Source organism: Pavona decussata, unplaced genomic scaffold (genome assembly GCF_977016875.1).
Source record: "Pavona decussata unplaced genomic scaffold, jaPavDecu1.1 SCAFFOLD_84, whole genome shotgun sequence".
NCBI lineage: Eukaryota > Metazoa > Cnidaria > Anthozoa > Scleractinia > Agariciidae > Pavona > Pavona decussata.
Window position 1 is genome coordinate 1,321,385 of NW_028145502.1, and position 15,079 is coordinate 1,336,463.

At 36.6% G+C, this 15,079-nt stretch overlaps 1 protein-coding gene across 1 annotated transcript; it reads right to left on the reverse strand.

Annotated features, from left to right (window-relative positions):
- Positions 1-5,080: 5,080 nt before the first annotated feature.
- Positions 5,081-14,368, reverse strand: LOC146475336 (hydroxymethylglutaryl-CoA synthase 1-like). The gene is made up of 5 exons (XM_085115726.1): positions 13,880-14,368; positions 12,599-12,724; positions 11,849-12,173; positions 10,105-10,287; positions 5,081-6,310 (listed from the first exon to the last, which is right to left on the reverse strand). Exons 1-5 carry the CDS (start codon positions 14,325-14,327, stop codon positions 5,941-5,943), a joined length of 1,452 nt encoding a protein of 483 aa, XP_084971852.1. The 5' UTR covers positions 14,328-14,368; the 3' UTR covers positions 5,081-5,940.
- Between the last annotated feature and the right edge of the window lie 711 nt (positions 14,369-15,079).

Below are 15,079 nucleotides of genomic sequence, written 5' to 3' on the forward strand. Positions count from 1 at the left end.
AAATCAGCCTCATACTTAAATAAAAGACTGGTCATCATTTTAAAATAATTTAAATCAAATTTCATGTACTGTCTGTTTATTGATTGTTTACTTTTTAACACATTTTAATAAGAATTGATTCAAAATTTTTCAAAACTGTTGGCGCCAAGAAATCTTATGAAATATTTCATAACAAACACTTCAAGTAGTATATAATCTCAACTTACTTAAAATTTAAAAGTCAAATTCATGGTGGGATTGTTAATGTTTTTGCTTAATATTACATGGATACTCTTTTGCTACAGACACAGTCCCCTTTCATTTTATACACGATAGAGTATCATTAGCACAGTGAAATGTTGATTCTTACTTTATATCACAATGATTAAAATGCAAATGATATTTTTTGTATATGATCAGACTTATATGTATGATCTTGCTTCTTTTAAATATATTTTTGTAGAATGTTTCATTTATGTGTTGGTGCTACTATTACGCCTCAAAAAAAAACGCCTAAAACGCCTCAAACAGGAATGTATGTGCTGAAAATGAAAGCAATTAAATTAAGAATTATGGAAACAAACTTCTTTTTTGTAGATAACTAAATACGTTGAGAATATTAAGGGCCTTGAGGGTTTCAAACCTGACGTACAAAAAAACAATCCATTTTCCAATATTGATTCTGTCTCAGTTCGTAGTTTCAACGACTTCAGACGGACGTAATACAGCCGCGTGTAGTCATTATGCATCGGTTTAGCTTGTTATCTCAGTATTACTGGTGTCACCTTAATACCTCTACTTTTTATAAGCCCGAAACCTCTCTAAGCCAGACAGTTGGAGTCGGTCCCGACGATGTGCGTCTTTTTAATAGAAAGGGTTCACCGTACTATATTCAAAGCAAATTTGTCCTACATCCTGATTTTTGCAGTAAAAGCTTTAAACATAAATTATTTTAAAACTATGTCGATTATTGACCGCCTTAATCCTTCAGTAAACAGCAAGTCATTCACAAGATACAAAGTACTTTCGATCACCAGATCACAAAGCACTTTGTGCGGTTTTAATTTGCCTACAGAGCACTTTGTGGTATTGACAATGAGCCACAGAGCATTTTGTGGTGAATAAAGTGAACACTTGTCCTTCAATCTAGATGCTCCTACAAGCGTTTTTAAAAGAGGACTTCTTGAAAATGACTCAGTTTTTTAAATTTTGTAACCATAAAGCACTCTGTGGCCCAACGAATAAAACTATAAAGCGCTTTATGGATAAGCAGATATGCTGGAAGCGTTTTACTGACAAAATCGTTTTTCTTCAAAACTAATTGACCTATTGCTCGTGATTATTGGGTTTACTACCAGTTACAAACACAAAACAAAATACTGAGTTGTAGTAAGGGAAAATTCCAGCCACGCCACAAAATGTGAGGTTGGTTTGTTGTTCATACAAAACAAACTTCCACAAAACAATTTAGATTTTCAAAACATTAAAAAGGCCATTTTGGGGCATTCTGGAAGAAATTTTTTTGTCATTAAAACCCTAAAAGGTATTTTCTATAATAATTCCTTAATCTCCTTCTGCAAGAATTTTTTTTTCTTCCGTCTCGGCTTGCAAGAATTTTTTTTTCAGGCATTTTGGCTTGCACGAATTTTTTTTTTGTATTTTCCCCACCCCCCCCCCCCCCATCACTTTTCTAATGGTCCGTCCCTAAGGGGTTAGTCTAGGGTTTTTGGTCAAAAATGGCCAAATTTCCAAGTCTGCCTTTTTCACTTGTTTATGTCCCTAAGGATCTCAGAGTGTCGCAAACGGCCCTTGGGAATCATTTTTAAGTGCAAATAACGCCAAGAGAAAGAATTTTCTTTTTAACTCTCACCCTGACTTCATCTTTTGTAGGCTATTTCTTTGTCCCTGGTCCCTTGGGAGGCCTAAAAAGTGTCTCAGGGGACGTTTTCGGACACAAGATTATTTGTATTTTGTCGAAAAATGGACTTTTTTCTAAGGGGTTAGTCGAGGGTTTTTGGTCAACAATGGCCAAATTTCCAAGTCTGTCTTTTTCACTTGTTTATGTCCCTAGGGATCTCAGAGTGTCGCAAAAGGCCCTTGGGAATCATTTTAAGTGCAAATAACGCCAAGAGAAAGAATTTTTTTTTTAACTCTCACCTTGACTTCATCTTTTGTAAGCTATTTTTTTTTGTCCATCGTCCCTTAAGAGGCCTAAAAAGTGTCTCAGGGGACGTTTTCGGACACACTGATTCGATTGGAAGCTTTTAAAAGAATATGTGTATTTTGTCCAAAAATGGACTTTTTTCTAAGGGGTTAGTCCAGGGTTTTTGGTCAAAAATGGCCAAATTTTGAAGTCTGCCATTTTCACTTGTGTATGTCCCTTGGGATCTAGGAGTGTCACAAAAGCCCCTTGGGAATCATTTTTAAGTGCAAATAACGCCAAGAGAAAGAGTTTTCTTACTGACTCTTAACCTGACTTCATCTTTTGTAGGCTATTTCTTTGTCCCTGGTCCCTTGGGAGGCCTAAAAAGTGTCTCAGGGGACGTTTTTGGACACACTGATTCAATTGGAAGCTTTTAAAAGAATATTTGTATTTTGTCCAAAAATGGACTTTTTTCTAAGAGGTTAGTCCAGGGTTTTTGGTCAAAAACGGCCAAATTTCCAAGTCTGCCTTTTTCACTTGTTTATGTCCCTAGGGATCTCAGAGTGTCGCAAAAGGCCGTTGGGAATCATTTTCAAGTGCAAATAACGCCAAGAGAAAGAATTTTCTTTGTAACTCTCACCTTGACTTCATCTTTTGTAGGCTATTTCTTTGTCCCTGGTCCCTTAAGAGGCCTAAAAAGTGTCTCAGGGGACGTTTTCGGACACACTGATTCGATTGGAAGCTTTTAAAAGAATATGTGTATTTTGTCCAAAAATGGACTTTTTTCTAAGGGGTTAGTCCAGGGTTTTTGGTCAAAAATGGCCAAATTTTGAAGTCTGCCATTTTCACTTGTGTATTTCCCTTGGGATCTAGGAGTGTCACAAAAGCCCCTTGGGAATCATTTTTAAGTGCAAATAACGCCAAGAGAAAGAGTTTTCTTACTGACTCTTAACCTGACTTCATCTTTTGTAGGCTATTTCTTTGTCCCTGGTCCCTTGGGAGGCCTAAAAAGTGTCTCAGGGGACGTTTTTGGACACACTGATTCAATTGGAAGCTTTTAAAATAATATTTGTATTTTGTCCAAAAATGGACTTTTTTCTAAGAGGTTAGTCCAGGGTTTTTGGTCAAAAACGGCCAAATTTCCAAGTCTGCCTTTTTCACTTGTTTATGTCCCTAGGGATCTCAGAGTGTCGCAAAAGGCCGTTGGGAATCATTTTCAAGTGCAAATAACGCCAAGAGAAAGAATTTTCTTTGTAACTCTCACCTTGACTTCATCTTTTGTAGGCTATTTCTTTGTCCCTGGTCCCTTAAGAGGCCTAAAAAGTGTCTCAGGGGACGTTTTCGGACACACTGATTCAATTGGAAGCTTTTAAAAGAATATTTGTATTTTGTCCAAAAATGGACTTTTTGTTAAGGGGTTAGTCCAGGGTTTTTGATCAAAAATGGCCAAATTTCCAAGTCTGCCTTTTTCACTTGTTTATGTCCCTAGGGATCTCAGAGTGTCGCAAAAGGCGGTTGGGAATCATTTTCAAGTGCAAATAACGCCAAGAGAAATAATTTTTTTTTTAAACTCTCACCCGGACTTCATCTTTTGTAGGCTATTTCTTTGTCCCTGGTCCCTTGGGAGGCCTAAGAAGTGTCTTAGGGGACGTTTTCAGACACACTGAGTCAATTGGAAGCTTTTAAAATAATATTTTTCTTTTGTCCAAAAATGGAGTTTTTCCTAAGGGGTTAGTCGAGGGTTTTTGGTCAAAAATGGCCAAATTTCCAAGTCTGCCTTTTTCACTTGTTTATGTCCCTCGGGATCTCAGAGTGTCGCAAAAGGCCCTTGGGAATCATTTTCAAGTGCAAATAACGCCAAGAGAAAGAATTTTTTTTTTAACTCTCATCCTGACTTCATCTTTTGTAGGCTATTTCTTTGTCCCTAGTCCCTTAAGAGGCCTAAAAAGTGTCTCAGGGGACGTTTTCGGACACACTGATTCGATTGGAAGCTTTTAAAAGAATATTTGTATTTTGTCCAAAAATGGACTTTTTTCTAAGGGGTTAGTCCAGGGTTTTTGGTCAAAAATGGCCAAATTTTTAAGTCTGCATTTTTCACTTGTTTATGTCTTTAGGGATCGGGGATTTTTCGAGAGTTTTGTTTATCATAATAAAGAAACAGACAGTGTTGATGCTTTGTTTAAGTGACACAAATATGTTTCCGCACGGTTTGCAATTGATCACTCAGCGTGGCATTCAGCTCTTCCAAAATGGAGCTACAGTAATCAAAGTGTGGTTGGTTAAATAGGCCTTATCACGGTTTTTGACGCCATTTTGACAAGTAGGCACACAGGCTTGAAATAACAGTGTTTGTATGGAAATCCGATGTCAAATAATTTTCATAAAATATCGCTTCTGAAAATTTCATGAATTGGAAACTTTTGGAAATAGGAAAAGGATTTTAAGAAAAAAAAATTGGAGGGATGTAGCTGTCCAAGAAAGCGTCCAGTCGTGTTTTGAATTTCCATACATTTGTCTCTAAAGCGAACCAGTCGTGAACTGCAACTAAACTGAATAATTCGCCAGAAAAAATACAGCCGGGGAAATGGCGTCGAAAAACGTGATAAGACCTATGCTTGATAGTTTTAGAGATTGCTACTTTCGGTTATGAGTGGTCTTTGCTTGAGTGCATCAATATGCTTTGACTAACTGAGATGTTAATTCACTTTGATCATTTGCATGGATACGGATTCGTTGGCGATACCCAATACACCATTCCCGAGTTGCTTTCAACCTCATTATGAAAGCGTTATGAAAGTGTAAAGTTTTTATTATGGACATTACTTTTCATTCCTATGCAAACAAAACTGAGTTCAATATGAAAAGCTTTGCACTTAGCCTCGCTTTCATAATGAGGTTTACAACAACTCGGAAATAGCCTATTACCACAAATGCAGTTTTTGACTCAAATATTTGAAATCCTCATACAGACCGGTAGATTTAATAACGATACGTTGACGATGTAGAAATAAGTTAACATTGAGATATCAAACTTTTAATTTTTAGAATAAGTTGCTCCTATAGATTGAATTTGAAGTAACATCTTTAACTATATAGTAAAAGAGTCGTAAAACGATCTCAAACTGTGATACAAACCCTATCCAATTGTTAACCTTTCTGTCATAAGAAGGCAGGCTTCCCTGGCGAAATTTATGAGGCACAATGACACGTAGGTGCACATTTTATGTGTCAGTTTTTATTTGTGGTTATTTGTCAAAACCGTACTCAAGAATAAGCCTTGGATTAAAGGAATGTTTGGTTTATTAACAGAGTTGATAACTTAGGTTCAAGCAAAAGCCCTTTGTCGCTCGGAAGAAGAGTAAACACAAACACTCGAAATGTCAGCACTCGAATCTCTTTACAGTGGCCAATTTACCTTTAGTTATCAACCCTATTGATAAAGATTTGCTTCTACTCCCCACTGACGCAGTACCGTAGTTTCTTTGGAAACTAAGAGTGCGTGTTTATGAGAGAATCCAAAACGGATTTGTGATCTCAGATCATTCGAATCATGGTGCATCAAAGGAACAGGAATCGTCGGCTCCTTTGATGCACCATGATCCGAATGATCTGAGATCACAAATCCGTTTTTGGATTCTCCCAAAAAACGCACCCTAAGCCCCTTATCCTATTGAATTAAAGCACACTACTAGTCTTCTATACAGCCTAAGAAGTTATTTCTGAAAACTAACGTGAGAGGCTACAATATACAAGTATATATGGTTTGTACACAGGTATACCACCCTGAAGTAAGATGGTGTGCCTGTGAAATCTTCTATTCAAACAACCATACAGCCTTCTTCGGCAGACTTGTCTGCCTTTCTCTGGTAAGTCCGCCGAAACTTTTCATCAACGTTCGTCAGATAATATGTGCCAGGAAACAGATCTTCCTCAGAAGAAGCTGGCGAGTAATTATTCTTGTTGTGAGTGTTTTCACGCGTTGTGAGAGTTTTCAAAAATTCTGCAGGCTCAACTTGTCGCCGGGCTGATAAGCGTGCTGGGATATCCTTTAGTGATGTCATCAGGTTGTTGAGAGGAGAACCAGAATCGACGTCATCAGAAAATTGAAACGAAAACATGGCAGAGGCCAGACCGGAGCCATATGAGAAACAAAGGACACGTTTACCAGCGAGATCTTCAACAGGCACACTGCAAAATAAAATTAAAAAAAAAACAGTGACAACAGGAATTACCATCTTTTTTCTTTATCACGACAAAGGCCTCTCTTAATACTGCTAATAATTAACAATAATAATAATAATAATAATAATAATAATAATAATAATAATAATAATAATAATAATAACAATAATAATAATGATCCTGGTGAGGGTTGGTACTCTTTTACGCCTTTAAAAATCCATGACTTTCCATGACCTTTTTAAGTTTTCCATGATAAATTCGTACTTTTTAGTATTTGGATAAAACTTAGGCCAAAAATATTTTCCAAACTGTATAGTATTACAATAAAAATTAGGTCAAAATCCATACTGTACAGTATTAGGATGAAAATTCAGCAAAATCCATAGTGTACAGTATTAGGATGAAAATTAGGGCAAAATCCATAGTGTATAGAACTAAGACGAAAATTAGGCAAAAATCTATATTGTGTAGTATCAGGATGAAAATTAGGCCAAAATCCATAGTGTATAGTATTAGGATAAAAATTAGGCTAAAATCCATAGTATTAGGATGAAAATTAGGCCAAAAACCATAGTGTATAGCACTAGGATAAAAATTAGACCAAAATCCATACTGTATAGTATTAGGATAAAAATGATGCCAAAATCCATAGTGTATAGTATTAGGATAAAAATGATGCCAAAATCCATACTGTAGAGTATTAGGATAAAAATTAAGCCAAAATCCATAGTGTATAGTGTTAGGATAAAAATAAGGCATAAATCCATAGTGTATAGTACTAGGACGAAAATTAGGCCAAAATCCATAGTGTATAGTATAAGGATAAAAATAAGGCCAAAATCCATGGTGTGTAGAACTAAGACGAAAATTAGGCCAAAATCCATAGTGTGTAGTATTAGGATGATAATTAAGAAAAATCCATAGTGTACGGTATTAGGATGAAAATTAAGCCAAAATCCATAGTGTATATTATACAGATGAAAATTAGGCCAAAATCCATAGTGTATAGTATAAAGATGAAAATTAGTCCAAAATACATAGTGTACAGTAATAGGATGAAAATTAGGCCAAAATCCATAGTGTATAGTGTCAGGATAAAAATTAGGCATAAATCCATAGTGTACAGTAATAGGATGAAAATTAGGCCAAAATCCATAGTGTATATTATACGGATGAAAATTAGGCCAAAATCCATAGTGTATAGTATAAAGATGAAAATTAGGCCAAAATCCATAGTGTATAGTATAAAGATGAAAATTAGGCCAAAATCCATAGTGTATAGTATAAGGATGAAAATTAGGCCAAAATCCAGTGTATAGTATTAGGATGAAAATTAGACAAAATCCATAGTGTACAGTATTAGGATAAAAATTAGGCCAAAATCCAGTGTATAGTATTAGGATGAAAATTAGGCAAAATCCATAGTGTATAGTATAAGAATAAAAATTAGGCCAAAATCCAGTGTATAGTATTAGGATTAAAATTAGGCCAAAATCCAGGGTATAGTATTATGATGAAAATTAGGCAAAATCCATAGTGTACAGTATTAGGATAAAAATTAGGCCAAAATCCAGTGTATAGTATTAGGATGAAAATTAGGCAAAGCCCATAGTGTATAGTATTAGGATAAAAATTAGACCAAAATCCATAGTCAGGGTCCGAAATTGCGCTTTCCTGGTCGCCAATGCGACTAAAAATTTTGCACCGGCGACCAGAATTTCACAACTGGTCGCCGACGGGCGATTAACTATTTCATGCCACGATCATTATACAAACAATAACTTTGATTTTCAGCCAAATCGATTAAAATAAAATTCAAAGCCGCCCGCCAATTGGTGACTTACTTTTTACCTTTCCGCTGATTTTGAAGTATAAAACCAATTTTTCTGTTGTTAATTAAATCTACCACAACGTTTCACAGCTACGATCAGCGTGTTTGTATTTAATCTTATTCGTTAGCAGAAAAATCACCATTGCGGCCCCAAATGCGTGCTGTTCCTTCTGATTCTTAAAAGAAAAAAGAAAAATTGGCAACCAAAAAGTTTGGTTTGTGTTTTACTGCGAAGGAAAAATGTTATTGACACTTTTTGGCGACCACATTTTTCCATATGGCGACTGAAAAAAAATATTCAGTCGCCAGTTGGCGCCTGCTTGAAAAAGTTAATTTCGGGTCCTGATAGTGTATAGTATAAGGATGAAAATTGGGCCAAAATCCATAGTGTAAAGTATAAGGATAAAACTTAGGCCAAAATCCATACTGTATAGTATTAGGATAAAAATTAGGCCAAAATCCATAGTGTATAGTGTTAGGATAAATATTAGGTAGAAATCCATAGTGTATAGTAATAAGACGAAAGTTAGGCCAAAATCCATAGTGTATAGTATAAGGATAAAAATTAGGCCAAACTCCATGGTGCCAAAATCCATGGTGTGTAGAACTAAGACGAAAATTAGGCCAAAATCCATAGTGTATAGTATTAGGATGAAACTTACGCCAAATTCATGGTGTACAGTATTAGGATGAAAATTAGGCCAAAATCCATAGTCTATAGTTTAAGGATGAAAATTAGGTCAAATCCATAGTGTATAGTATTAGGATAAAAATTAGGCGAAAATTCATAGTGTATAGTGATAGGATAAAAATTAGGCAGAAATCCGTAGTGTTAAGATGAAAATTAGGCCAAAATCCATAGTGTATAGTATTAGGATGAAAATTAGGCCAAAATCCATAGTCTTTAGTATTAGGATAAAAATTAGGCCAAAATCCATAGTGTATAGCGTTAGAATGGAAATTAAACAGAAATCCATAGTGTATAGTACTAAGATGAAAATTAGGCCAAAATCCATAGTGTATAGTATAATATTATGATAATAAAAATTAGGCCAAAATCCATATTGTATAGTATTAGGATAAAAATAAATTAAATTGACACAACACCAACCTGACCTCCAAACTGCACAGATATTGCTATTTATAGGCATAGTATTGGTTTTTGTTGGTGGAATTTAGTGATCTACATGTAACAATTAGTATATAGACCTTTTTCATAAATGGTGGCCGATAAATTATTCTTTTGTTTTCATGAAAATTAGCCTTACTAGCCTCGTCAGCATGTGCAAAATTCAAAAGAATTTTTACTCTGAAACGAGGTTAGTAGGGCTAATTAACATATATTGAAAAGAATAATAAATCGGCCGCCATTTATGAAAAAGGTCTATTAGAATCAAAATTAGGCGAAATTGACCAAAAGATCAACCTGATCTGAAAATTGCCCAGAATTGATGTTTGGCCATTGAACTTGCTTTCATCCATGAAAAACCACAGTCTCTAGTATAAGGATAATATTTGGCTTAATTAACATGACATCAACCTGACCTCCAAACCACCCGAATTTTGATATTTTGCATAGAATATTAAGCTTTCGTCAGCATATTTTATAGTCTATAGATGCGATTAAAATGAGGCTAAATTGAAACAAACACCAACCTTACCCCCAACCCCTCCCTCTCCAAACTTTTTTTATTTGGCATAGAATAAGCTTTTGTCGGTTGAAACTCACTGTCTGTATTATCACACTATCAATTAGGCTAAATTGAAAGGAAAATCACCCTGACCTCGAAACATCCCAAATTTTGTTATTTGGCATAGTCATTAACTTTTGTCAGTCAAATTTCATAGTCTAGAATTCCATAGTGTCATAGTCATAGATTAAAAAGAGACTAAACTGACAGAAACTCCAACCCAGAATCAGTAACATGCGACTTTGCAACCTTGTTCCCTAAGCATACATGTACAGTACCTGAATAAAAGTGAAGCTAAACAGCCGTACAGTGAGGGAGTGTACATGTTCCCAACTTCACAAGCAAGGGTTAGTGAAGGTGCTGTCTTTTTGTCAAACATCTTCTGACTACATTTCATCGAAGCCTTTTCTATTTCCTTGGCTTTGATTTCATCTTGAAAGGTTTCTTCAATTTTGACATTTCTAGGTGAAAAAAAAAAAAAAAAGAAAAAATTGAAATATCCCCAATAAAATGATCATCATAACATTACTGACCAGCCATTTTCCAAGCAAAAGTACACCATTCTTGTTCACCTTTCACAACAGATCTCACAACTTGAGGAAGAAATTACCAATGACCTTCCAGTACTGCTGATAGGGTTGTAGACAGTTGAATTGGTTCTTCTATTTTGTGTATGTTACCTTTAGGTGTAGGTACACCTGAAAGCCATTTTCACGCTGCTAAAAATCGGTTTAATGGAAATATCTCGTTCGCATTTCAAGCAATACAAAAACCCTTACCTCATAACACAAATAAATGTTTTGGGGCATTTTTGTAAATTGTTGGGGGATTTTTAGGTATATTTGGGAGGAGACAGTAGAGTTTAAAAATTAGAATTTGAAGTTAAAAATTGATACAATGTATATGGACACCCAAACAGTCCCCTACCAACCTGGTGTGCTCTTGGGTTGGGGGCAACTGTCTGTTGGTGTTCCAAAACTAATATTCTTTCTTTTATCTCTTCTTTAAACCTCTTAAAATTCCATCCAAATTCACGTTTACCCCCACCTTAAGGGTCATACTGGGCTACTATGTCAAGAATCTTAGTGATGTGCCCACACAGATGGCTTCCAGTCAGTGAAAGAAGAGATCTCCATCTCCTCAAAACAAGTTTCAAAGCTATGCATGATAGCGATACCTGGTCAGACTATCTTCCCAGCTTAGTAAATCAGGGAATTGCGTTTAAGCAGGTCAACTAGATTGGTGATTACCCTTGAGAGTGGAACTTTCCAAAAGACAATGCAGCTAAAGGCGCTTTCCAATAATTATTGTCAGAACTGCCGGCCAAACCCGTCAATTCTTGAGCGGAATGTACCAATTTGAAGGATAAGTTCTATGCTAGTCCTTCGAATTTCTTTCAAATAGTGTGAACCATTTTTGGATTGATTATTTTTCAAGATTTTGCAGACATACATACATACATACATACATACATACTAACTAGACCGGCCAGTTATGGCAAATGGAAAGCACTCTGAGTATTGAACACTCCTCCACAGTATGTTAGAAACTGTACAAATTGCACAAGTGCTATTAGACTCTCAAAACTTTTTTCACGCAACAGAATAGATATTAAATAGAAGAAAGATCCTTGCAGTTACTATGCAACTTAAGCAGTTCCGAAAGAAAGCCTGAAAAAAATTCAGGCTTGAACAGGATTCAAACCCATGACCTCTGCGATGCCAGTGCAGTGCTCTACCAACTGAGCTATCAAGCCAACTGGGAGCTGATCATATTGTGAGTTCATAACATACCCATGAAGGATGAATAAATCAATGTAAATTATATACGTAACATCTATTTTGAACTGCGAATGAAAGATCAAATAGAATAAAGATCCTCGCAGTTAGTACAGCTGTATGCAACTTAAGCAGTTGCGAAAAGAAAGCCTGGAAAAATTTAAGCTTGTGATTTTATATTAGCTCAATTTTTTCCATTTCCTTAAATTACCTGTTTTTAAACTACACTGCATGTAAAACTCACCTAAATTCTACAAGATCAGCATATTTCTCTTGTGCAGAACTGTCACTTTCAGCATTGTATAAAAAGTCATGAAACATTAATCGAGCTAATGACTTCTGAACAATCCTGCAGAAAGGAGTGTGAAATATTGCAAAATCTACATCATCCAGAGTAAACTGCTTCTTCTCATGGAGTAGTTTTCCCTTCTCTGTGTACCTCTTGTAACACTGATCAAGAGCATGGAAGTAGCAGCGCACGGAGAGCTTGCCATCCACTACAGGGTATTCAGAGGACAGGTTCGGTTTGTAGAAATCGTAGGCATGCTGCATGTGAACTGATGTCATTCCTAAAGATTGAGAGAAAGGAAGAATGATTTGTAACTGAGGTTGACATAAACAGTGGACGTTTGACTTCCAAAAGACGGATTGAAATGCACAGCTTAGCACGACCGATAACATCTCGACTTCGTTGACCAATCAGGTCAACAACCAGAGACATTTACATGTATACCATCTACTGACGTTCCACAGTTTACTTGACTCTGAAGATGACTTGACTGAGGTTGTCGAAGCGTCAAAAAAAAAAAAAAAAAAAAAAAATGACACCTCAAACTGCCCTTCCCAGGACAAAGTTGAACAATCACCCAGATGATCATAATTTACGTACTTATGACATAACTCCTGGGTTCAAACCATATACAAAATGGACTTGTTACATGGACAATAACCATCTGGGTAGCTTTATTGGGTACACATTAGGTTAGGGTCTTACCTCTTTCCATGACTAGGGGTGCATTTGGCCCTATAAGCATTGCCACTGCTCCTGCCCCACCCGTACTGCGAGCACTCCCTGCAGCATATACAGCAATATCAGCTGCAACCACAATAGCCAGCCGACCTGTGAATAAAAAATAGTTAGTTTGCTTACAAAACAGGTTGTTACATTAATATGTACTTATGGACTGCATAGAAATATAGGCTTGATGGGAAAAAACATGCAATTATTAATGACATTTTTGTATTTTAATAATTCAGCTTCTAAACTTATGGAAGTTTTGTCATAGGACATTGTCTTTGGGATTTTTGGACTGGTTTGCATTTTGTTTTTGGAAAAATAAGGTAAACAACTCAAGTCTCTGGTTTGTTACCAAAACAGCAGTACACAAAAGAAACCAAGCAAAGATTGTCTAAATTAAAGTAAGTAAACATTAAAACCGTGGGTAAATTAAGTTGACTTGACTTGAGCACTCAAGGAAGTGGATTGGGGAGGGGGGGGGGGTGGGGGCAGTCTCACTTCTCTATTAATAGTGGACATAATGCACTGTCTACTGGAAATAAAACAAAGTTGAAATATTGTAAAGGTACAGGAAATCCAAGGGAAAGAGTTCAAATTGTGGGAGTATGAATTTGCATACACATCCAAGGGTTGTAAAATATTCCAACCACCCCCACCCTCCCTTCTTCAATCCAGGCCACCATGCTTGCCATTTTTGGAGGAGGGTTAGTTTTGACATTGGTGCATGTATAGTCAATGTATGGGGCTGTGAGGAAATCTTTCCAATTTTTATACAAGTGTACATGACATTTTGCACACAAAAGCACCTTCCGTGACAAGGCAAATATTGAAACGGGTTACAGTATTTATATTATATCATTATATCAAATTTAATCAGTCACGTTAACAAACGGAAGGAAATAGTAATTTAGGAATGCATGACAGTGTAAAAATTTGGGCTATGCATGCAGAAGACATTCCTTCATGCACGTACGTTACACGTGCATAGTAATTGCCTTCGATTCGGGTACGTTCCTTTGGGATGATCCAGATCAGGATCAATGATCCAAGATCACTCGGATCATGGTGCATCAAAGGAACCGACGAATCCTTGCCCAGAGTGGATTCCTCGGTTCCTTTGATGTACCATGATCTGAGTGATCTTGGATCATTGATCCTGATCTGGATCATCCCAAAGGAACACACCCCAATACACTATACATGAAGAAGAGATCTCGGCTCACAAATCTATGTACTGTTTCTAGATATGTTACTCACCATCCCAGGCACTGCTTTCGATCCAAGAAATAGCGTTAAACAGGGCCTGAGTGCCTCCGTAACACGCATTTGTAGTATCAACTCCCTCGATGTTTGTATTGCCACTTTCTTCAAACAGTTGCATAAGCACGCTTTTAACGGACTTCGATTTGTCGATCAACGTCTCTGTTCCAACTTCAAGCCTGCCAATATCGTTAGGATTTATCAAGCTTCTCTCCATGAGCTTATGAACAACCGTGAGTGACAAAGAATTGATGTCTTCGCGATCACTACAGAAGGCCATGTTTCGTTGACCCAATCCAATCGTGTATTTTCCTTTACTAACACCGTCAAACTCTTCTAATTTCTCTTGATTTACGCAAGTGAACGGAAAGTAAACTTCCATCGCGATAATTCCAACATTTTCCGGCCATTTCTGTGATGATGTGTGGCAATTTACGACCGACATTTTGCAAACTTACGTACGATCGCCTGACCAACTCACATGTGTTCTGTTCTTTCCAGTTAGACGTGGGCTCCTTATATACCGCTGACACCAAAATAGAACTCACGTATGCTAATTTTAGTTCCCAGGTCTCTCTCTAAACAAAGGTGCACGTCCAAGTTGTTCACAAAGCACAGACGGTTTGAAAGGACGACAAAAATAAAATACACTAACGAATTGTCTCATCGTTTTATTGTTGCCCTGAAGGTTTGTTTTTCAAACCGAAATATCAGGCAATTTCTGTGCACATCCAACTTTGCTGTTGTCGTCTTTTTCAAACCTTTGATCCCGTGGATTGGGAATAACTCCCTCGTGACGCTGTTAAACGTGGTTCCACTTCCGGTCTGTGCATGAAATCCTAAAGTGTGACCTTTCAAATGAAAGCTACTGAGCAGTACTTTCCTGTGGTGCTGTTTATTATGCTGTACAAGGTGATTCTAACCTTAGATTCTGTGGATGAAATCATAAAGTTTGACCATTCAAATGAAAGCTACTGAGCAGTACTTTCCTGTGGTGCTGTTTATTATGCGGTACAAGGTGATTCTAATTTTTGAGTCTGTGGATGAAATCCTAAAGTGTGACCATTCAAATGAAAGCTATTATGTAGTACTTTCCTGTGGTGCTGTTTATTATGCCATACAATTACAAGATGATTCTAACTTGTGAGTCTTTGGGTGAAATCTTTAAGTGTGACCATTCAAGTGAAAGCTAATGAG